At 46.3% G+C, this 22,606-nt stretch overlaps 1 protein-coding gene across 1 annotated transcript in view; it reads right to left on the bottom strand.

The window, feature by feature from the left end:
- Positions 1 to 245: 245 nt before the first annotated feature.
- The window catches only part of otop1 (otopetrin 1), a 41,406-nt gene continuing 19,045 nt past the window's right edge, over positions 246 to 22,606 (bottom strand). The window contains exons 5-6 of the mRNA XM_085961711.1: positions 5,787 to 6,757; positions 246 to 1,223 (exon numbers count right to left, since the gene is read on the bottom strand). Coding sequence (XP_085817837.1) covers positions 1,053 to 1,223; positions 5,787 to 6,757 — 1,142 coding nt within the window. The 3' untranslated portion in view covers positions 246 to 1,052. The remainder of the gene's footprint in view (positions 1,224 to 5,786; positions 6,758 to 22,606) is intronic.

Consider the following 22,606-nt stretch of genomic DNA (forward strand, 5'->3'; position numbering starts at 1 on the left):
ATACCAGCTTCGCCAGCAACATTCATATCCCAAGAATGAATAATAAAGAAAATGCTAAAGAATTAATGTAGGATTCTTAGTGATGCAATATACCTAAACAGATAGGAATATCTCATTCTTTTGCTTACAAGAGTCTCTGCAGACAAAGGACAGCTGATCCTTCTTATAACCTATCTGTTACACTCTGTAATCAAGTGTAGCTTTTCCATTTAAACTGTATCACTCATCTTAGTGTAATGAATGTCTTCATCCTGTTCAGTTTTATTTACTGAAAGCACACTTATATATAAAATAAACTACAATAAAAAGACACAAAGAATGTTATAAATGCTACATTATCATTACATTATATTGACATAATCTTTCACATATATTGTATATAAGCTAAAATAACTTAAAAACAGCAGCTAACTTTACCCAGTGTATATGGAATTAAATACATTTTTGGAAGGTATTTTGACGCTAGCATTATCCAAAGTATTTTTTTTCTGAGGACAATGTAATCCAAAGCTGTGAACATTAATAATAACTATGAAGTTTTTTTTAAAGGGACCAACTGTTATTAGTGCGTGTCACAGCATTTACTAATATTTATCAATTTGTAACATGTCAACAGTGTCAGTTTTCATTTTCAATATGATATGGGGATTTGTATGAACTTCATAAAGACCTAGATATACAATGCAAATATGAACTGTGGTTAAAGCTTAGACACAAATCCAGTTATGCATGTGAGAAGGATTACTACTGTGTGTTGGTGACATTTAACTAAAGCAAATTTGTGTAGCATCATAAAATTACTACAATATAGAGGGCTATACAAATTCTGCAAGAATGCATCATCTTATTTCTAACAGATAATCAGAACAGTGTCATAAGCTTAGAGTTCAATACATGCCTGTAAATGCATCACAGTAGAAAGTTAAAATATGGACTTTCAGACAATGCCTATTCCACATTCAGGTACAAGAAAATCAAATGCACTAATGTAGCTTATCTTATGCATCAGCTCACAAATATGTCCATTTTATTAAAACTAGCTAAAACATTAATTAAGCTGCACAGAACACCTCAAAAAGTGATGCAGATGCATGCATGCGGTAGAAAATAGCAAAAGGCATTGCAAGATTTACAATTAGAATCCACGTTTCAAAGCCATAAACTTTTTCTTCCAAACCATTGTCAAACTGGGGCCGAGCTCCAAAAGCTGGAAGTATCCAAAACTTTAAAAAGAAAAGAAAGAATTTAGAGTCAGGTGGATTACTAATTGCCATTAAAAGCTAGCTATTTACTCACAAATAGAATCTTTAGAGTAATGCCAACATGCAACATACCAAAATGATCAACTTTGTTTTTATAGCACAAGTCATTTTTGGCCTCCAATGGACTTCGTATCGATAGTATTGTATTTTACATCTTCTCTATGTAGCTGAATTCTTGATTACCTCATACCAGCTTTATACCTCAGCATTTGGCTCAGGATGTTATTGATAACCTCCACTTATGTTATAGAACTACTGGTCATAACATTGGTAAATATTAGCAAATATATGCTTTGCAATAACATACTTAATGGTGGGGGGGATTAATTACCTCAATGGTGGTGGGGAGTAACATCAGTAAAACCTTTCCTTTACCAATATAACTCAACAAGTTTATTAATGGTTTGTTATTTCTAAAGATGATTACCATGACAATTCAAAAGTTTTAATAGCTCTTAGTTTACATTTTTACTTGGACTTTTTCTGTCTTAAATGATTAATTTTAATACTCATTAATTTATTCAAAAGGATCTACTAAATTGCCCATAGTATTGCCCATGGTATTTCCCAGTCAGTTGATGAATATGAAATTTTCTAATATAAAGGATGGTGACAGATTTGGGAAAGAGACTTCAGAATTTCACTTCACAAGGTCACCTGGTGGCCAGAGTCTGTAACTGCATTATGACAGTTGACATGGCAAGATTGAATGGGAGATGCTGACATAGCAATTTACAATGGTAAATGTTGACATAAAAGACCGATCAAGAATCATGACAACAGGAAGAAAGGTTTGTGAACAGAAGTGCATGCCCTACAATTTTTTAAAATAATATATAAAAAGTATCCAGCTTCAGATTTACCATTTCTTTAATCTTTTGAGCCCAGTTACTCTTTAAATTGCTACATTGTTTATGACATATTCTAAGTGCTCATAATGTTGAAAAGTTAAGAAAATAAAAAAACTTAACAGCATAAGGAAAGTCAGGGATAAGAAACAGCCATTTGGCCCATCAAAGAGAGACTTGGGGGTATATGTGCACAAATTGTTGAAGGTGGCAGGGCAGGATGAGAAAGTGGTTAAATACATACAGGATCGTGGGCTTCATAAACAGTGGCATAGAGTACAAAAGCAAGGAAGTTATGATGAACCTTTGTAAAACACTGGCTCGGCCTCAACTGGAGTATTGTGTCCAATTCTGGGCACCACACTTTAGGAAGGATGTGAAGGGTGCAGAAAAGATTTACAAGAATGGTTCCAGGGATGAGGGACTTCAGTTACAAGGATAGACTGGAGAAGCTGGGGTTGTTCTCCTTGGAGCAGGGAAGGTTGAGAGGAGATTTGATAAAGGTGTTCAAAATCATGAGGGGTCTAGACAGAGTAGATAGAGAGAAACTGTTCCCATTGGCAGAAGGGTCGAGAACCAGAGGACACAGATTTAAGGTGATTGGCAGAAGAACCAAAGGCGACATGAGGAAAAACTTTTTTACTCAGCGAGTGGTTAGGATCTGGAATGCACTGCCTGAAAGGGTGGTGGAGGCAAATTCAATCGTGGCTTTCAAAAGGGAATTGGATAAGTACCTGAAGGAAAAAATTTGCAGGGCTACAAGGAAAGGGCGGGGGAGTGGGACTAGCTGAATGATTTTGCAGAGAGTCGGCACGGGCTCTATGGGCCAAATGGCCCCTTTCTGTGCTGTAACCATTCTATGATTCTAGGATCAACGTTTATCCCTCCAGCAGATTTGTTCTCCCATCATGGCAACCAATATGTTGCCTCTATTCCCTTGCTTTCTTGCTAGATTGTGCAAAGTATTTATCACTCGAAGCAAAGAGGTTTCCTGGTAATTGTTTCAAATTTGTGTTCACAAACTTCAGTTATATAACTTAGTTCCAATTTCTTGGTAAACCTGTATATGATGATTTGTATTTACCTTATCCATACCATTTAATATTTATACACTTCAATAAGAGCTCTCTCAACTTCCTTCTTTCTAGGATATAAAGTTTCAGCTTCCCTAATTTTTTCTTCTAGCTCAATCTCATTTATACCAGGGATTTCTTTTATTGTTTTTCTGTATTTATTCTAATGTAAGAATATATTTCTTGTGGCCAAGTGAACAAAATTGAAACCAAATTTCTAAGTGTGGTTTAGTTAGTGCATTGTAAAACCTTAGCATAACTGTAGATTTATATTCTATCATTGAGGCTATATATCCTAGCATTTTGTCAGCTTTTTTGATACTATTGCTCTATTTTCTGCACATTGAATGTGATGTGTCTACTACTACCCTCAAGTCCTTTTCTAAATCTCAATCTGCTAATTCAATTCCATTTATTTCATACTTATGTTCAACTCGTTTTGATCTTTATGTAATACTTTGTATTTATCACAGTTAGATATTACTGTTTGTCCAAGTATATACCAATCCAACACCTTTTGTAAGACTTTTGTTGCACCCTTTGTCTCAACTTGCCTCCTTATTTTTGTGTTCTAAACATATTAAGAAAGAAGTTGCAGTTGTAAAGTGCCTTTCATGATCTCAGGACATCCCAAAGCACTTTACAGCCAATGATGCACTTTTGCAGTGTAGTCAATTTGCAAAGTCTTATGAACAGCATGAGATAATGACTAAATTATCTGTTTTTGTGATGTTGGTGAGGGATAAATATTGGCCAGGACATTGGGAAAAACTCCCCTGCTCTTCTTCAAATAGTACCTCGAGATCTTTTACATCCACCTGAGGGGGCAGACAGGGCCTCAGTTTAGCGGATCATCTGAAAGACAGCACCTCCGACAGTGCAGCACACCCTGAGTACTGCACTGAAGTGTCAGCCTAGATTTTGTGTTCAAGTCTCTGCATTGGGACTTGTACCCTCAACCTTCTGACTCAGAGATGAGAGTGCTCAACTGAGCCAAGGGTGATATCTTGATAATTGATAAGCTTATAGTTGCTTTCCATATCCAGGTCATTCATGAAGATTAGAAGCTACAAGGGTCCAGACACAAACCCTTGTGGGATTCCACTGAACATCACATCCAGCCTAACACTGCACCTCTCACCAATACTCTGTTCCCTGTTTTTTTTTAAAAATCAGAGTACTTATCCATTCACATTAATTTTATTAGATTAATGCTGTTTTTGATTCAATCACCTTTCATGTGAAATATTGTCAAACATTTGGTCACAGTAAAAACTATGTGGGAGGTTTTTTTTAACCTAATTTATCTGTAACATCTTCAAAACAGTTAAGGAGATTTGTTAAACAGGACCTTCCACTTGTAGACCTACACTGGTTGTTTCTTATTAAGAGGAGGAGTGAAGCGAGGGCAAGGGGGATGGAGGAGGGAAGCAGAAAGAGGTAGGGGATCAGGGAAGGGGAGAAGGGAAAAACCTCAATGGTGGCAAGGAGTAACAAAAGTACCTCAGTGGGGTGGGGAGAGGGGCGGTGGAAAATACCTCCGTAAGGTGGTCTGAAATGTACCTCATCAGGGGGCTGGGGGGAAACTACCTCTGTGGGATGATTGGAAAAGTACCAATTTTCAATGAATGAAAAGGTCTTAATTTTTCTAACATTGAAGAGATCCTGATATTTCAAAGCCTTCTTATGTCACAGTTTCACTATTTTTAATAAATTAAAACATAATTGGCACAGTTTTTGAAACAGTGCAGAGGTTCCAATATTTAGTTTGAAGAGGCCCACATTTTTTTCCCCAAGATTCCTTCATTTCTGAATAGGCACTGATTTCTCCTGGTTTATTCTTGTTATGATGAATAAAGTTATCAAACCAGAAAGAGGTGGGAGGAATGACCTGGATATGGACACTAACTATAAGCTTAGCAATTATCAGGATGTCACCCGTATCAAAGTTTTACATTGAGACCCGTTGTCACAGTGCCACCTACAGGCCTAACAGATATTGCAGGTGAATGTGGACACTTTTTGGGGATTATCCAGAGGGCCAGGTTGGCATAGAAGTTTTCAGTGTTTTTTGAAATGGAATGTTGTGACCCACCTACCATTTAATATTTCAACTGTTAAATTTCTTTAACTTCACTACCACTTTTATCTTTGACAGTTCTTCGAACCTCGCCTCTAATTGCTTCCTCATTATTACGATACTGGAAGAACTTTTTAATATTATCCTTAGCATATTTAGCTACATTCATCTCAAATGATCCTTTTTGCACTTCTACTATTTCTCTTAACCCATTTGGTAGTTTCCTATTTTCCTCCTTTTCCCCTGAAGGTATTGTGTAAAAAAAAAAGTCCCATTTATTCCTATTCAATTGATCTAATGGTCGACTTGGATGATTAACTTCCACTTATTCTTCTTAAATGTATTATTATCTTGAATATTTGATTTGTTTTAAAAATCTCCCACTCTTTTCCTCAACTGAAATACAGTTTGGCAATATTTCCTAGTGAACGCTGCTTTAAAAAATGAATGCTTTATTTTATGAGTGAAGACTGAAAGATTTGTTTTAACTGGTTCTTAAAATATGTTTCTAAATCTGTCTTACCGAAATATTGCACAGGAACAGAAACGCGGCGACGTTCTTCAGTATTAGTCTCTTTCTGTCCGGTTTTTCCCTTTCCCTGAACCTCGACATGGGAAAGGAAGCAGCTTGTTGGGACAGAGTGGGCTGAGCGCTGCACCCGCTGCATCCGCTGCTGCACCCACTGCATTTGCTGCACCCGCTGCTGTCGCCCGGAGCGCGAGCTATGCGCCGGGCAGCCGCGCCGCAAAACTGTTGATCCGGATTCTCCGAGGACTTGTCGACAGTGCCACAACACGAGGCTGTCACAGGGAGGTCATTGCAACCCGATACGGCAAAGATCCCCTGGATCCTTCCCAAATCCTCTTCACCTTTATCGCGCTTACGGTGAAGGGATTCGATGATGAACATGTTTTGGATGTATTTCTCGATGATGACTAACGCGGAAAACGGTAAGCTCAGCCACGTGGAATATGGGCGAGCTTCTGCAGAAATCGCCGCCACCATGGAGCACCAGGACAGGAGCCAGGAGGCACACGCTGTGCTGACCAGAAGGTAGCCATCCAGCTTTCTCGTGGGATTTTTGGAATAATCCGCCGATCTTTTGTCCATTCGATAAACGACCAGGCCGGTTGTAGCTGCTGCAGACATTAGACTCAGTACTGTAATACTGTACAAATAAAACATAGCCACAGCGGACTTTCGGTGGTCTTTTGAATGCCCCACCTGTATGCTGTACACAATGAGAATTCCTATCGTTGTTACGAATACAGCAGCTCCCAGAACTGGACCTGGCAATATGCTGTAGTGTGTCTTAAACACGAGTTTGTGAGGTCTGTGGTCTTCCAGTTTGCGTCCGACATTCTTCCACATGATATAAAGCATGGCAGATGCAAACACGTGGTATTCAATGTTGAAAGGGTACATGTAATAGAACCCTTTGTAGAAAACAGCGCATGCATTTGTAGTACAGTTGCAATTTGGTCCAGTCTTTTCTGCAAAGAAATGGAGTAAAGCATTACACAAATTATCTTTAAACAATATTTGCAAAATATCTTGGCTGGTATGTGTAGTGTATGTACCTTTAAGAGAGAACTACTTTTACAGCTCCTGTATACTGTAGTACCGGCAGTGGCCACACCTGTATGTAAGCCTTGAGCATGCCTCTGTACTATTAGTCTTTAGACTACCCTCCTCCAGTAAACACCTGTTGATTGTTAAGTTACAGCCTCCGTCTAGTTATTGGAAAACATCATACTTTAAGAATCACGGATTCAACAGTGGCGACGAGGTCGATTCGAATCTACCTGCAACTCTGCATTTCCTTTCAAGGATTCGCTCCGGGAGGACGGTGGAAGAAAGTCGAGTCCAGAAGCACGGGCGTCGACCACGAGCAACCGCCCAGTCATCCGGCAGAGAGTGAACATCGCAGGGGAGGTTGTTGAGAGCTGGGCTTGGTTCTCCAGCCACGACGATCCAGCAACAAACTGGCAACAGGTACAGCGCAGACCCTTCCCGGACAGCGGCGGCTGGAGCCGACCGACGGCACAGAAAAGGCCGAGCAGCGTCGACGGGATAAGAGAAAGGGTGAAGCGCACAGGGCGCAGCCGGGGGTTGAAAACCGAGCGGCGTCAACGGAAAACAAAAAGAGAGAGAGGGTAAAGCAGCAGCCGGGTTCAGGACTGAGCGGCAGCAACGAGAGAGGCGCACGGGAGAACGCGCAGAGCACAGCCAGGGCTCAAGGGCTGAACAGCGTCCGCGGGGGAAAGAAAGGAAGCGCGGGAGACGCCATTGAGCCATGGAGAAGAAGGGAGAGCGCGGGAGACGCCATTTTAGAAGCCGCAGCGGAGAAGAAGGGCGAGCGCGGGAAGAAAGGAAAGCGCGGGAGACGCCATTTTGTGCCAGCGGAGAAGAAGGGAGAGCGCGGGAGACGCCATTTTAGACAGTTTAATCACAGCCAGGGATGCCGAAGAGTAGCAGTATCACTGCGTTCGACAATGAAGTCGAAGATTGGGCGACATATGTAGAACGCATTGAGGTGTACTGCAAGGCGAATGAAGTGCCAGATGCTAGGAAAGCACTGGTTTTGTTAAATTCCATGGGTGCAAAAACTTATGGCTTACTGCGAAACCTAATAACCCCAGAGAAGCCAGTGGATAAGAATTTCGAAAGCATAGTGGAAATCCTACAGGACCACTTAAACCCCACACCGCTGCCGATAGCAGAAAGATTCAAGTTCCACAAAAGGAACCAGCATAAAGACGAAAGTAATGCTGTGTACTTAATGGAACTGCGCAAGCTATCGAAACACTGCCAGTTTGGATTGGGACTAGCAGATATGTTAAGGGACAAGTTTGTGTGTGGGCTTCAAAGTGAAGGAACCCAGAAATGGCTTCTATCAGAAAAGGATCTTACGCTGGACAAGGCTTTCAGCATGGCAGTATCACACGAAGCAGCCGCATGGGGCGCTGCAGAGATACAACGGAGACCGCAAGAATATGGCACCAATGAAATGTCATATGGAGCAGGGAAGTGTTATCGCTGCGGCAGAACAACACACGACCAGAAGGATTGTTGGTTCAAGGACCAAGTGTGCAGACAGTGTGGAAAAGCAGGACACATAGCAAGAGTCTGCAGGTCAGGGAAGAAAACCAGCAGCAAGAAATCTCCACAGGAGAAGTACAAAAAGGTACATAAGGTGATGGACAGTAGTTCAGACAAACAGAAAAGTGATACAGACTCCGGAAGCAAGGAGCTGGGTTGTCTGAAACTACATAAGGTAATCAAAATGGAGGATCACCAGACTATCTGGGTCACGCTCAAGATAGACGGAGTCCAAGTAAAAATGGAATTGGACACAGGATCAGCCCTAACAGTCATAAACCAAAGGGACTACAAGCGGCTATTTTCACATATACCCTTGAAAGCTACAGAGATTGTCTTGAAGACGTACACGGGGCAAAAAGTCTACCCCAAAGGAAAAATAAGGGTGAACGTGATATACAAAGGCCAGGAAATACCCAAAATGGTCCTATATGTATTGCCAGATGGAGGACCACCACTACTAGGACGTGAATGGATCCGGAAGATACAATTAGATTGGCATTCCATACAGGCACTGAAGGTTGAGGCCAAAAAGGATGACGACGTCACACCTGGACGACTGTCAAAAATGCTAACTGACACACAAGAAGTGTTCCAGGAGGGACTCGGAACACTAAAAGGCATAACGGCGACAATTAAAATAGAGGAAAATGCAAGCCTAACGTTTTTTAAGGCCAGACCGGTGCCTTATGCGATCCGACCAGCCGTCGAAGCACAGCTGGAAGGGTTGGAACGTTCAGGAGTACTGTCCAAAGTAGACTGGAGCGAGTGGGCTACACCCATCGTTCCTGTAATGAAGAGGTCGTTGAGTAATACGCCTGGGGAACCAAAGAAGGTCCGCATCTGAGGGGATTTTAAGGTGACAGTGAACCCAGTCCTTCACATGGTACAATATCCACTTCCACGGATTGAGGATATTTTCGCCTCGCTATCTGGAGGTAAACGCTTCACCAAAATTGATCTGGCCCAGGCGTACCTGCAAATGGAGGTAGAAGAAGCCTCGAAACAATACCTCACGATCAACACTCAAAGGTCTCTACCAATACAACTGGCTGGTGTTCGGGGTAGCATCGGCTCCGGCTATTTGGCAAAGGGCAATGGATCAAGTCCTGCAAGGGATTCCAAGGACCCAGTGTTATTTGGACGACATCCTGGTCACGGGCGAAAATGACAGTGATCACCTCGCCAACCTGGAGAAGGTGCTCACTAGATTAAAGGAATATGGGCTACGAGCTAATCGCCACAAGTGCGAGTTTTTCCAGAAGCAGATGTCGTATTGTGGCCACGTTATTGATGAAGAGGGGTTACATAAGTCCCCTGAAAAGATTGAGGCAGTAGTCAAGGCTCCAGCACCGGAAAATGTGTCACAACTGAGGTCGTTCCTCGGGCTGGTGAACTACTACCATAAGTTCTTACCAAATTTGTCTACAGTATTACACCCACTGAACACCCTACTGCAAACGGGGGTACCATGGAAGTGGAATGATGAATGTAAACGAGCTTTCCAGAAGTGCAAAGAATTGATCACATCAAAAGAGGTGTTGGCCCATTTCAACCCAGCACTACCAATTCGGTTGGCATGTGATGCATCACCCTATGGTATTGGAGCGGTGCTGTCGCACAAATTCCCAGACGGGTTGGAGAGGCCAGTAGCCTTTGCGTCTCGGTCACTAACCTTAGTCGAGTGCAACTACGCCCAGATCGACAGGGAGGCCCTCAGCCTAGTATGGGGAGTAAAAAAATTCAACCACTATCTGCATGGGCAGAAGTTCACCTTGCTGACTGACCACCAACCACTTGTCTCCATCTTTAATCCAAAGAAGGGCATTCCGGTGATGACTGCACAACGGCTACAAAGATGGTCCCTTTTTCTAGGGGCGAACCAATATGAAATAGAGTATAAGGGCACGAAACAGCATGGAAACGCTGATGGGCTATCACGCCTGCCACTGCCTACTGTGGAGGAAGTACCAGCAGTGGACCCTATCGAAATATTTTATTCGTCGATAATTGAACGATTGCCAGTAACCAACGTAGATATAGAGAAGGAGACCCGCAATGATCCGACACTGTCTCGGGTATATGATTTGACAGTGAAGGGATGGCTAACACATGGTGACTCACTGTTGCCAGCATTCTCATCCAGAAGAGAACAACTGTCAGTATGCCAGGGGACAGTGGTGTGGAGATCCCGAGTGGTAATTCCACCCAAGTTAAGGGAGAGAGTGCTCAATGAGCTTCACGAAGGCCATCTGGGAGGGGTGAAAATGAAAAGCCTTGCTAGGGCTTATGTGTGGTGGCCGGGGATCGATCAACAAATCGAGGACCTAACAAAGAGCTGTTCAGGATGCCAGAAGGTCCAAAATGCACCACCGCATGCCCCTCTACACCCATGGGAGTGGCCCTCCTCTCCATGGCAACGGTGCATATTGATTTTGCTGGTCCATTCATGGACTCAATGTTCTTAATAGCAGTGGATGCGCACTCGAAATGGCCTGAGGTGATCAAAATGTCCTCAACCACTACAGAGAAAACGATTGCAGTCCTACGGACCATATTTGCCAGGAACGGCTTGCCAGAGCAGATTTGCTCTGATAACGGACCACAGTTTGTGTCCGAAGAGTTTCGGAAATTTATGAGAAGGAATGGGGTAAGGCATTACACATCCGCCCCGTATCATCCAGCCACAAATGGATTGGCTGAGAGGCTCGTACAAACCTTTAAAAAGGCGATAAGGGCCATGTGCGATGATGAAATTCCACTACAGCATAAGGTGGACAATTTCCTGTTAGCCTACAGAAATGCGACACATGCAGTTACCAACCAGACCCCGGCCATGATGTTCTTTAACTGAAGGTTGAGATCTCGTCTGGATTTGCTCAGACCAAATGTGCGAAGAGATGTTGAGGATAAGCAATTCCAGCACATCAATGAGAAGCCGACAAGGAGCTTCAATGTAGGACAACCAGTCTTGGCCCGCGACTACCAAACAGAGAAATGGCAACCCGGAACAATATGCACACGGCAGGGGCCATTAATGTACACAGTGGATGTCGGGGAGAACATTGTGAGACGCCACGTCGACCAGATCCTAGCGTCACATGAACGAGTCAACCCCATGTCTCGCGTACCTGGGGATGAACCCGACATACCAGTAGCATCTACCTCAGAAACAGTAGCAGCGGAAACTGATGAACTAACCGACGAAAGGGGGCCAGAATCGCCTCCGCACCAAGAACAAGAACCTCAGGAAAGGCGCTATCTAGAAAGGATCAGGAAGCCGCCCCAAAGACTGAATCTATAAATGGACTATTTCAGTTTAATGTGCATGTTAAAGTGTTAACTGTTATTTGAATGTTATGGGTACTGTTAATCTAAAAGTGGAGGAATTGTAGTGTATGTACCTTTAAGAGAGAACTACTTTTACAGCTCCTGTATACTGTAGTACCGGCAGTGGCCACACCTGTATATAAGCCTTGAGCATGCCTCTGTACTGTTAGTCTTTAGACTACCCTCCTCCAGTAAACACCTGTTGATTGTTAAGTTACAGCCTCCGTCTAGTTATTGGAAAACATCATACTTTAAGAATCACGGATTCAACAGTATGCATACCGGTTGTGTGTTCATAGTCTGTTGTTAGTATGCATCTGACTTTAAGAACATAAGAAATAAGAGCAGGAGTAGGCCATACGGCCCCTCAAGCCTACTCCGCCATTCAATAAGATCATGGCTGATAATCAACCTCAACTCCACTTACCTGCCCAACCTCCATATCCCTTGATTCCCCTAGAGTCCAAAAATCTATCCATCTCAGCCTTGAAAATACTCAAAAGACTCAGCATTCACAGCCCTCTGGGGCAGAGAATTCCAAAGATTCACAACCCTCTGAGTGAAGAAATTTCTCCTCATCTCAGTCTTAAATGTCCGACTCCTTATCCTGAGACTATGCCCCCTAGTTCTAGACTCTCCAGCCAGGGGAAACAACCGCTCAGCATCTACCCTGTCAATCCCCTTCAGAATCTTGTATGTTTCAATGAGTTAAACTCTCATTCTTCTAAACTCCAGAGAGTATAGGCCCATTCTACACAATCTCTCATCATAGGTCAGCCCTCTCATCCCAGACTTCACAATTACCAAATCTGGGCCTCCCAATAACCTAATACACCTGAAACTTCCTCCAGTCTAGTATGCTACATCGCAGTAAGGAAATACTGAACCACACATTGCATCGTAAAAATAATTTAATGGAAAAATTCACATTAAACATAGTGTAAAATATCATTTCAATCACTTTAATCTTTAAAACACCAACAGCAAATCCTGTGTTTTCAAGTAATCTATTGTTTACATATTTTGCCAGAAATTGCTGCTGATGACACCCAGCTCTACCTCACCACCACTTCTGTATATTGGCCCAGTAATTCCGGGCACAACGCGTGAGTACGGACGGGGCACTCACGCGTGTGCCCGGAGGAATTGCCGGTTTTCAGCATGCACAGCGCATGCGCTGAAAACCGGCATTTCCTGTCCTCTGACCCAAGGGGTTAAGAGGCAGAATGCGCGCGCCTGCACAGGCAGCGCGTGCGCAGTGAAATTCCTTTTTTTTTCCCCCAGAGTTGTGCATGTGTAAAGGCCTCCGGTCTTTACGCATTGAAAAACCACACGTAAGTACTTCGTTTTTCAGGTAAGTGGGCTTTTAGTACAATTGAGAAAAAATTTTTCCACAGGTTTGTTATTTTTAAAGAATTTACAGTAAGGTAAGTTTAGTTTTAGCCCCGATTTTTTATATAATTTTTTTTTTCAAATTTTAAAATTATTGTTTAAAATCGTTTTTCAGAGTTCTTTATTGTTCATTTAAGTAGTGCAATGTTGTTTTTAATTTTCTTTCAGGTTTAAGTAGTGTTTTGGGGCCAGGAGTTTTCATGAGTTTGACAGCTCTTACTGTCAAACTCATGAATGAGTTTCCCCTCCCCTGATTGGCTGCACAGTGCTCATCTGATCCCAGCCGGCACATCGCACTAACTACGCCACTGGATCAGGTAAGCACATCGCGCCGACAGCTGAACCGGGCCAGTGACAGGAAATGCAAGCAGGCCCGGGCTTCAGATGTCGGTGCGCAGGGTGAGAGCACATCGGGGGCTTGCACGCGCGGCAAGCCCCCGATCCTAATTTCAGGGCCATTGTCAGGCTGTTTGTCCGACATGAGCAGAAATTTCCTCCAACTAAATATTGTGAAAACCGAAGCCATTGTCTTCGGTCCCTGCCACAAACTCTGTTCCCTAGTCACAAACTTCATCCCTCTCCCTGGCAACTGTCTGAGGCTGAACCAGTCTGTTCGCAACCTTGGTGTCATATTTGACCCTGAAATGAGCTTCCGACCACATATCCGCACCATAACTAAGACCGCCTATTTTCACCTCCGTAATATTGCTGAACTCTGCCCTGCCTCAGCTCATCTGCTGTTTGAACCCACATCCATGCCTTTGTTACCTCCAGACTTGACTATTCCAACATTCTTGGCTGGCCTCCCACATTCTACTCTCTGTAAACTTGAGGTCATCCAAAACTCGGCTGCCCGTGTCCTAACTTGCACCAAGTCCCGTTCACGCATCACCCCTGTGCTCACTGACCTACATTGGCTCCCAGTTAAGCAACGCCTCAATTTTAGAATTCTCATCCTTGTTTTCAAATCCCTCCATGGCCTCGCCCCTCCCTATCTCTGTAATCTCCTTCAGCTCCACCACCCACACCCGCCCCCCACCCCGAGATCTCTGCTCCTCTAATTCTGGCCTCTTGAGCATCCCTGTTTATAATCGCTCCACCATTTGTGGCCGTGCCTTCTGTTACCTTGACTCTAAGCTCTGGAATTCCCTGCCTAAACCTCTCCGCCTCGCTACCTCTCTTTCCTCCTTTAAGACGCTCCTTAAAACCTACCTCTTTCACCAAGCTTCTGCCCTAATTTCTCCTTATGTGGCTTGGTGTCAAATTTTGTTTTATGACACTCCTGTGAAGCGCCTTGAGATGTTTTACTATGTTAAAGGTGCTATATAAATGCAAGTTCTTGTTGTTAATTGGACTTTTTACCTCACCGTTCACATCGCACTATATTTGCGATGCAAATCACTAGAATGTCAAAACAATGATGGCTCAGCGATGTCAATGTCGCATCTGGGACCTCGTGACTGTCGAGCCCAGTGGTCTATCTCCTTAAACAATGAAAGAAAGGATAGATAAAGAAACAGAGCGAACAACGGAGAAGGAAATAGGGTATATTAGACTAAAATTAGCAACAGAAAGAAATAAACAGAGGGAAAGAAAAAGAGTGGATTGAGAGAGAAAAAAGAAACAGGAACTTAGAAGAAAGGAGCAGTAGGCCATTCGGCCCCTCGAGCCTGCTCCGCCATTCAATGAGATCATGGCTGATCATCCAAACACAGTACCCTGTCCCTGCCTTCTCTCCATATCCCTTGATCCCTTTAGCCTTAAGAAATATATCCAACTCCTTCTTGAATATATTTAACGAACTGGCCTCCACCGCCCTCTGTGGTAGAGAATTCCACAGGTTCACCACTCTCTGGGTGAAGAAATTCCTCCTCATTTCAGTCCTAAATGGCTTACCCCTTATCCTTAGACTATGACCCCTGGTTCTGGACTCCCCGGCCATCAGAAACATCCTTCTTGCATCTAGTCTGTCCAGGCCTGACAGAATTTTATAGGTTTCGATGAGATCCCCTCTCAATCTTCTAAACTCCAGCGAGTATAAGCCCAATCGACACAATCTCTCCTCATACGTCATTCCTGCCATCCCAGGTATCAGCCTGGTGAATCTTCGCTGCACTCCTTCCATGGCAAGAACGTCCTTCCTCAGGTAAGGCGACCAAAACTGCACACAATACTCAAGGTGCGGTCTCACCAAGGCCCTGTACAACTGTAGCAAGACATCCTTGTTCCTGTACTCGAACCCTCTTGCTACGAAGGCCAACATACCATTTGCCTTCTTAACCGCCTGCTGCACCTGCATGCTTACCTTCAGCGACTGGTGCACAAGAACACCCAGGTCTCTTTGCACTTCCCCTTCTCCCAATCTATTGCCATTCAAATAATAATCTGCCTTCCTGTTTTTGCCACCAAAGTGGATAACCTCACATTTATCCACATTATAGTGCATTTGCCATGTTTCTGCCCAATCACCCAACCTGTCCAAATCGTACTGGAGTTTCACGACATCCTCCTCACAGCATACCCTCCCACCCAGCTTTGTCGTCTGCAAATTTGGAGATATTACATCCAATTCCCTCGTCCAGATCATTAATATATATTGTGAACAACTGGGGTCCTAGGACCGATCCTTGCGGTACCCCACTAGTCACTGCCTGCCACTCGGAAAACGACCCGTTTATTCCAACTCTTTGCTTTCTGTCCGCCAACCAGTTCTCTATCCAAGTCAATACCTTGCCCCCAATCCCATGTGCCTTAATTTTGCACGCTAATCTCTTATGCGGGACCTTATCGAAAGCCTTCTGAAAGTCCAAATACACCACATCCACTGGTTCTCCCTTATCTATTTTACCAGTTACATCCTCAAAAAAATTCCAGTAGATTAGTCAAGCACGATTTATCTTTTGTAAATCCATGTTGACTTTGTCCGATCCTGTCACTGCTTTCCAAGTGCTCTGCTATTACATCTTTTATAATGGACTCTAACATTTTCCCCACTACCGATGTCAGGCTTACTGGTCTATAATTCCCCGCTTTTTCTCTACCACCTTTTTTGAATAGTGGGGTAACATTAGCTACCCTCCAATCCATGGGTACTGTTCCAGAGTCTATCGAGTTCTGGAAGATGACCAGCAATGCATCTACTATCTCCAGGGCCACTTCCTTAAGTACCCTAGGATGTAGATTATCAGGCCCTGGGGATTTATCGGCCTTCAATCCCGTCAACTTCCCCAACACCATTTCCCTACAAATACTGATTTCTTTCAGTTCCTCCCTCTCATTAGTCCCTATGTTCCCCAACATCTCTGGGGGGTTATTTGTGTCCTCCTTTGTGAAGACAGAACCAAAATATGTATTTAATTGGTCTGCCATTTCTTTGTTCCCCATTATAAATTCCCCTGATTCTGACTGTAAGGGACCTACACTTGACTTCACCAATCTTTTTCTCTTCACATATCTATAAAAGCCTTTACAGTCAGTTTTTATGTTCCCTGTAAGCTTACTTTCATAATCTATTTCCCCCCTCTTAATTAATCCCTTTATCCTCCTTTGCTGAATCCCAAACTGCTCCCAACCCTCAGGTTTGCTGCTTTTTTTGGCCAATTTATATGTCCTCTCTTTGGATCTTATGTTATCCCTAATTTCCCTTGTTAGCCACAGTTGAGTCACCTTTTTTGATTTATTTTTGTGCCAAACTGGGATAAACAAATTCTGCAGTTCATGCGATCTTTGAATGTTTGCCATTGCCTATCCACCGTCAACCCTTTGAGTGACATTACCCAATCAATCCTACCCAACTTGCGTCTCATACCATCATAGTTCCCTTTATTTAAATTCAGGACCTTAGTCTCTGAGTCAACTACTTCACTCTCCATCTTAATGAAGAATTCTATCATATTATGATCACTCCGACCCAAGGAAAAGTAAGAAACAAATTCAAAAGAAGAAGCAGAAGTAGAGGACATTGTAACCCAGTTGAGTTTGAGAATTGTTAATGAGTGAATGGCAGTGTAGGTGTGCAAAATATACAAATATTCTTGACCCATGAAGTATAGAATCCATTATGATGATGAACAGTAGACCACCCAGTGGCTATGTCATTTCACTGCTTTGATATGAACATAGGAATGCCTAGACAAAAAAAGACCAACATCCATCTAGATGGCCTTCTAACATCCAAGTAGTCGCATGGTACATGATAAGAGTTGTTAACTAAGCATAGCAATCAATCACTATCAAATTAGTTTACAACAGACCCAGAACTGAAACGAGGAAAACCCCAGTGATGGAGAGCTTTGAGAAGCATAGGTACAAAGTCACCATTTTCCTTCCAAGAATGCTACACTTACCACATCATGTTTCAAATTATTCATATACTGTAACCCAAAATGTTATTTTCTGAAATAAATTTATCTAATTGTATCGAAACAGCTTTGCATCCTGAAAATGATTGCCTTCCGACACTAATAGGAGTGTAGATAGCAAGACTGGCACAAAAATACTGTCAAGACAGCTAAAAAGATTTTTAAAGCCTCTAGTTCAATTCACTACCTGCTGGAGTGACACTTTGTGGTAAACCACTGTTATTGTTGTTGTTGTTGTTGTTGCACACTGTTGTACCTATGCATGCCTCAGCATGTCTCTGCTGGCTCCGCCCCTGGCTCCACCCACAGGCCCAGGTATAAAGGTGACCGCTCGGCAGCCCCCTGCCTTCTTGGAACCCAGTCAACCACGAGAGACATGCTCTGTTCTTTGCTAGTAAAAGCCTTTAGTTACTCTCCTAACTCTCCGGCCTAGAAATTCATTGACGCCACTTTTGGGGCACTAAAGTGGGGCGTCCGCTAAAGTTTGCGGCCGCCGCCAAATCTATGCCACTTCTCCGATATTCATTAGCTTCGCCCTACTAGTTCGGGTGAGCGCTAAAACTGCTGCTGGACGCCTCTCTTTGGGCGCTAAGCCGGAGGTGGTGATCGATAGCGCCGAGGCCGGGCGCAGCGCAGGTGCGGCCATCTCGTGATTGACAGCAGACACCCTGGCGCCGGCCAGCTCTTAAGGGGGAAGGGTCGACTGTGTCTGCTGCCACGCCCTGGATAGTGGAGCCCTCCAGCTAGGCCTGAACACTGCTGCTGGACCCAAATAGCGCCTGAAGACATGGAGAAGGCCCGTGAACGTGCGCAGCGCTTCTCAGAGCATGATCTGAGTGTGCTGCTTGCTGCTGTGGAGAAGAGGCGCCATGTTTTGTACCCGGACAATGGCAAGAAGGCGACGGTCCGCGTCTACAGGAGAGCCTGGAGGCATGTCGCCAGCAAGCTGTCAGCCAACAGCGACGTCCCCAGGACCGGTGCCCAATGCCGCAAAAAGTTAAATGACCTCACACGCATTGTCAGGGTGAGTACCCTTTCCAATGACCTCCTCATCCTTGCATGTGCACCTCACATTATGGGCAAAGGGACCTGAAAGCTCTAATGGCCAGCCTTCATCCAGCAGCTATGGGACAGGCATGAGCATCAATTGCACATTCTGCACTTAACACACTGGCCAAGCTATTCCACCATGGGAGGCATTGCACACCAGATCATGGCGACACACTGGCCAGGCTATTCCACCATAGGAGGCAGTGCACACCAGATCATGGCGACACACTGGCCAGGCTATTCCACCATGGGAGGCATTGCACACCAGATCATGGCGACACACTGGCCAGGCTATTCCACCATGGGAGGCAGTGCACACCAGATCATGGCGACACACTGGCCAGGCTATTCCACCATGGGAGGCAGTGCACACCAGATCATGGCGACACACTGGCCAGGCTATTCCACCATGGGAGGCAGTGCACACCAGATCATGGCGACACACTGGCCAGGCTATTCCACCATGGGAGGCAGTGCACACAAGATCACGGCGACACACTGTACTTAGAGGCCATCCTTTCTCTTGCAGGCCAAGCTGGCGAATAATCACAAGAGCCGGACTGCGACCGGGGGAGGCCGACCCCATATCCAGCCACTCACCGACCTGCAACATCGCGTGGAGCGCCTCATGGGTGGCCAGGTGATTGGGCCCGTTGCATGTGGAGATGCCGACCCTGTTCTGGGCAGCAATGGTAAGGACATCACCTTTTGCACCTCTCTCGTCCCACTTGCGCATCAGATCTACATCCTTTGCCACTGTCCGACCAATGCGCTGAATGCCACCACTCATGCATCCCGCACTGACGCCCTCTCCTCACTCTAAAGCTACTCTTGTGCCTTCCTGCTTTCAGATGGTCAAGAGGAGGTCCCTCAACTTGCCAGTGACAGACCCTCCGAGGAGGAGCAGGAGGAGGAGCAAGAGGAAGGCAGCCCATCAGGGGAACCCTCAGCCGCGGCCACCCAGGCCAATGTAGGGGACACGTCTTCCCTGGAGGGCAGCGTGGCGGAAGTGTTGAAGGGGAGGGGAGCTCCTGGGACCTGCGTGCTGCAGAAAGGCGGGAGGGGGGTGGAAGCTCGGCGGCCTTCTCCCCAGAGGGGGGATGCGTCGGAGGGGAGTCCAATTGCTGGGCCCAGCGGCCTCCAGCAACGCAGGAAGGGTCGGCCAGCTCGCTCGGCGGCCTTCTCCCCAGAGGGAGAGTCCGGCCTCCAGTCAGGAGATGCTCTTCGCCGAGGAGATGGAACGCCTCGAAGACTTGTCCGTGGACTCGGAGCGCCGGCACACGGAGCTCATGGCGGCAGTGGCACGGTTGCCTGAGTCCATCGATTCCCTCTCTCGGAGTGTGGCCGAGTTCGGGCCCTTAGAGGCCACCGGTCGGGCGGAATACCGGGCAGATCTGTCAGCGACTGGCCAGGTGATCAGTGGTGCCGTCCAGTCACTCTGCTGCGGTCAGTGAACAGGTCAACACGGGCACTCACTGCTGCCACACTCACTGTGTCAGCCAGGCATCGCCAGGGCACCCGGCGCACTGCAGCAGCACAGCGGTCTGTCCCTCGGCAGATTGGTGCGCATGCTGCAGTGCTGGCCCGGGCGAGTGCCAGTGTCTCAGGCGACCAGCGAGCGCCTGGCCATCCGCCAGCTTGCCGCCATTCCTCCAGCCGCCACTGCCACTCCCCCAGTGGAGCTGCCAGGAGCTGCTGCAGCGACTGATGCTGGCCAGCCACAGCTGCAGCAATCAACAGCCGCCCGCTCGACGGCCAGACCTCGACTAGGCCGACCCCCAAGGGCATCTGCCGTCACGACATGTGCGCCTCAGGAGCCTGCCCCCAGCCTTGCAGCAGCCAATGGCCTTACTTTGAGGCGGAGCAGCAGGGCGGGCAGGGGCCACCCAAAGATGGCCAAGGCATCACCCTAGCGGGCCAAATAGTCGAATGTGTGGCCATTTGTGTTTGTTTCTTGAGGCCGAGAATTGGATGTTTGTTTTCTGAAGGCCGATGATGTGATGTTTGTTTTTGACGAAGGCTGAGAATGACGGCCATTTTAGTTGCCCTATTTTGTTAATCCTCTCCAGGTTGTGGGAGCGAGTAATGTGTTTGAGTGTTTTTTGGGGGTTTCGTCTGTTTTTGGTTTTCATGTGGGAAGGGCCCAGAGTTTGTACAATAAAGCATTTTATTTATTCACATTGTCCATGTTTGATCTTTGAAGTGTTTGTTGCCTTAACCGGCTGAGGGCTTGCGGAGCGGCTGCAATCATGTTCTATCATTGGCACAAGCCTGACAGGGGGCCTAGAAGTGACGTTCAATAAGCCGCCGACGGGCGGCCCTTGGACCTTGTGCGTCCCTCCTGGGCTGGTACTCCTCGTCCTCGTCGTCCTCATGCTCCTCCTGCTCCTCCTCCTGAGGTGGTGGTCCAACGTGAGGTGGCAGTGCCTGAGTCCTGCGGATAGCCAGGTTGTGCAGCATGCAGCAAACGACGACGAATTGGGAGACTCGATCCTGCGAATACTGGAGGGCTCCCCCGGAGCGATCGAGACAGCGGAACCGTTGCTTGAGCACGCCGATTGTTTGTTCTATGAGGTTCCTCGTCGCTTGATGGCTCTCGTTGTATGCCTCTTCAGCAGGGGTCGTGGGCGCGCGGAGCGGGGTCATGAGCCAGGTACACAAAGGATAGCCTTTGTCCCCGATAAGCCATCCTCTTGGGGGAGGCTGTGCCTGGAACATGTCAGCCACAGTTGTCTGTCGCAGGATAAAGGCATCGTGGCTGCTGCCTGGAAAGCGGGCATTGACAGCTAGGATGCGCTGCCTGTGGTCACACACCAGCTGTACATTGAGGGAATGGTAGCCCTTCCGGTTGCGGTACTCCTCGGCATGCTCAAGAGGTGCCCGCAAAGCCACATGCGTGCAGTCAATGGCGCCCTGCACCATGGGGAAGCCCGCTATTCTTGCAAATCCCACTGCACGCTGCTTGTCCAGGGTCATGGGGAAGGAGATGAATTGATGTCTCCTTCTGAAAAGGGCTTCGGTCACCTGGCGGATGCAGCAATGCACGGCGAACTGGGAGATGTTAGCGATGTCCCCAGTAGCGGATTGGAAGGAGCCGGAGGCATAGAATTTGAGAGCCACCGTCACCTTCACTGCCACCGACAGAGACGTCCTGCGCATCAGCTGTGGCTGCAGATCTCTCTGAAGCAGCCGGCAGATGTCTGCAACCACCTCCCTTCTGAATCGCAGCCTCCTAACACACATCGCGGCAGACATGGTCAGATAGGAGGTCTGCTGGCGGTATACCCTGCGTGGGTAAGGCCTCAGTTGGCGACGCCTGTTGCCGCCTCTGCGTCTAGCCAGGGCTGCCACTCTCTCACGGCGTCTGTAAGCCCTTCTGGCATAAGGCTGAAAGTCAGCGTTGGCACCCAATGCAGCCCCCATTATATGCTGGCAAACACTGAGCTCTGAATGAAGGCAAAGATAATTGGTAAGCTCTGGCCTGAGCCAAAAATACCTGTCCAAGTGATGGTCCAAACCAGTAAACTCTCCTCCTTGGTCTCTGTCCAAAAAACCGTTGCACAAGAGTGAATGCTGCAAAATTGCTGGCCTTTATACTGCTGGGTAAGTGCCCTTTAATTTGCGCTCCCCGCGGCCCGGCTGGCCTGTGTACCGTTCCACTTCACAGTCGCTCGGGCCGCCCAGCGCACAATGGGCCGGCGCGAGTGAAGTTCCGGTTTGGGGCGCACAAAGGGCGTCGCACTATTAAATGACGTCATGATCTGCGCGCGCTAAGACTTTGCGCCGGCGCTAAATGTGTCCTGAAGTTGGGGAGAGGCGCAGATCGCGCTGCGCCCGGGCGATAAGCGCCTAGCGCTCGAGATCTACTCCTCCTAAGGCGCTAATGGCTGGCGCGCCCAACTGAATTTCTAGACCTCCGTCTTTTATGAGTAATTGATAGCGCATCACACTTCACAGCTTCAATGTTCCCCTTCTGGGCCTCCAACATTGAGCGACATGTCAAGACCATAAAACACATCAACATGGTCCATATGACATGCATTACCAGCCCTAAATGGCTGCAGCGAGATTAATTCACATTAATGTAAATCCAGCAATTTCATGACA

This window comes from Somniosus microcephalus, chromosome 2 (genome assembly GCF_052327205.1).
Source record: "Somniosus microcephalus isolate GS21.2 chromosome 2, FLI_Smic_1.0, whole genome shotgun sequence".
Classification (NCBI taxonomy): domain Eukaryota; kingdom Metazoa; phylum Chordata; class Chondrichthyes; order Squaliformes; family Somniosidae; genus Somniosus; species Somniosus microcephalus.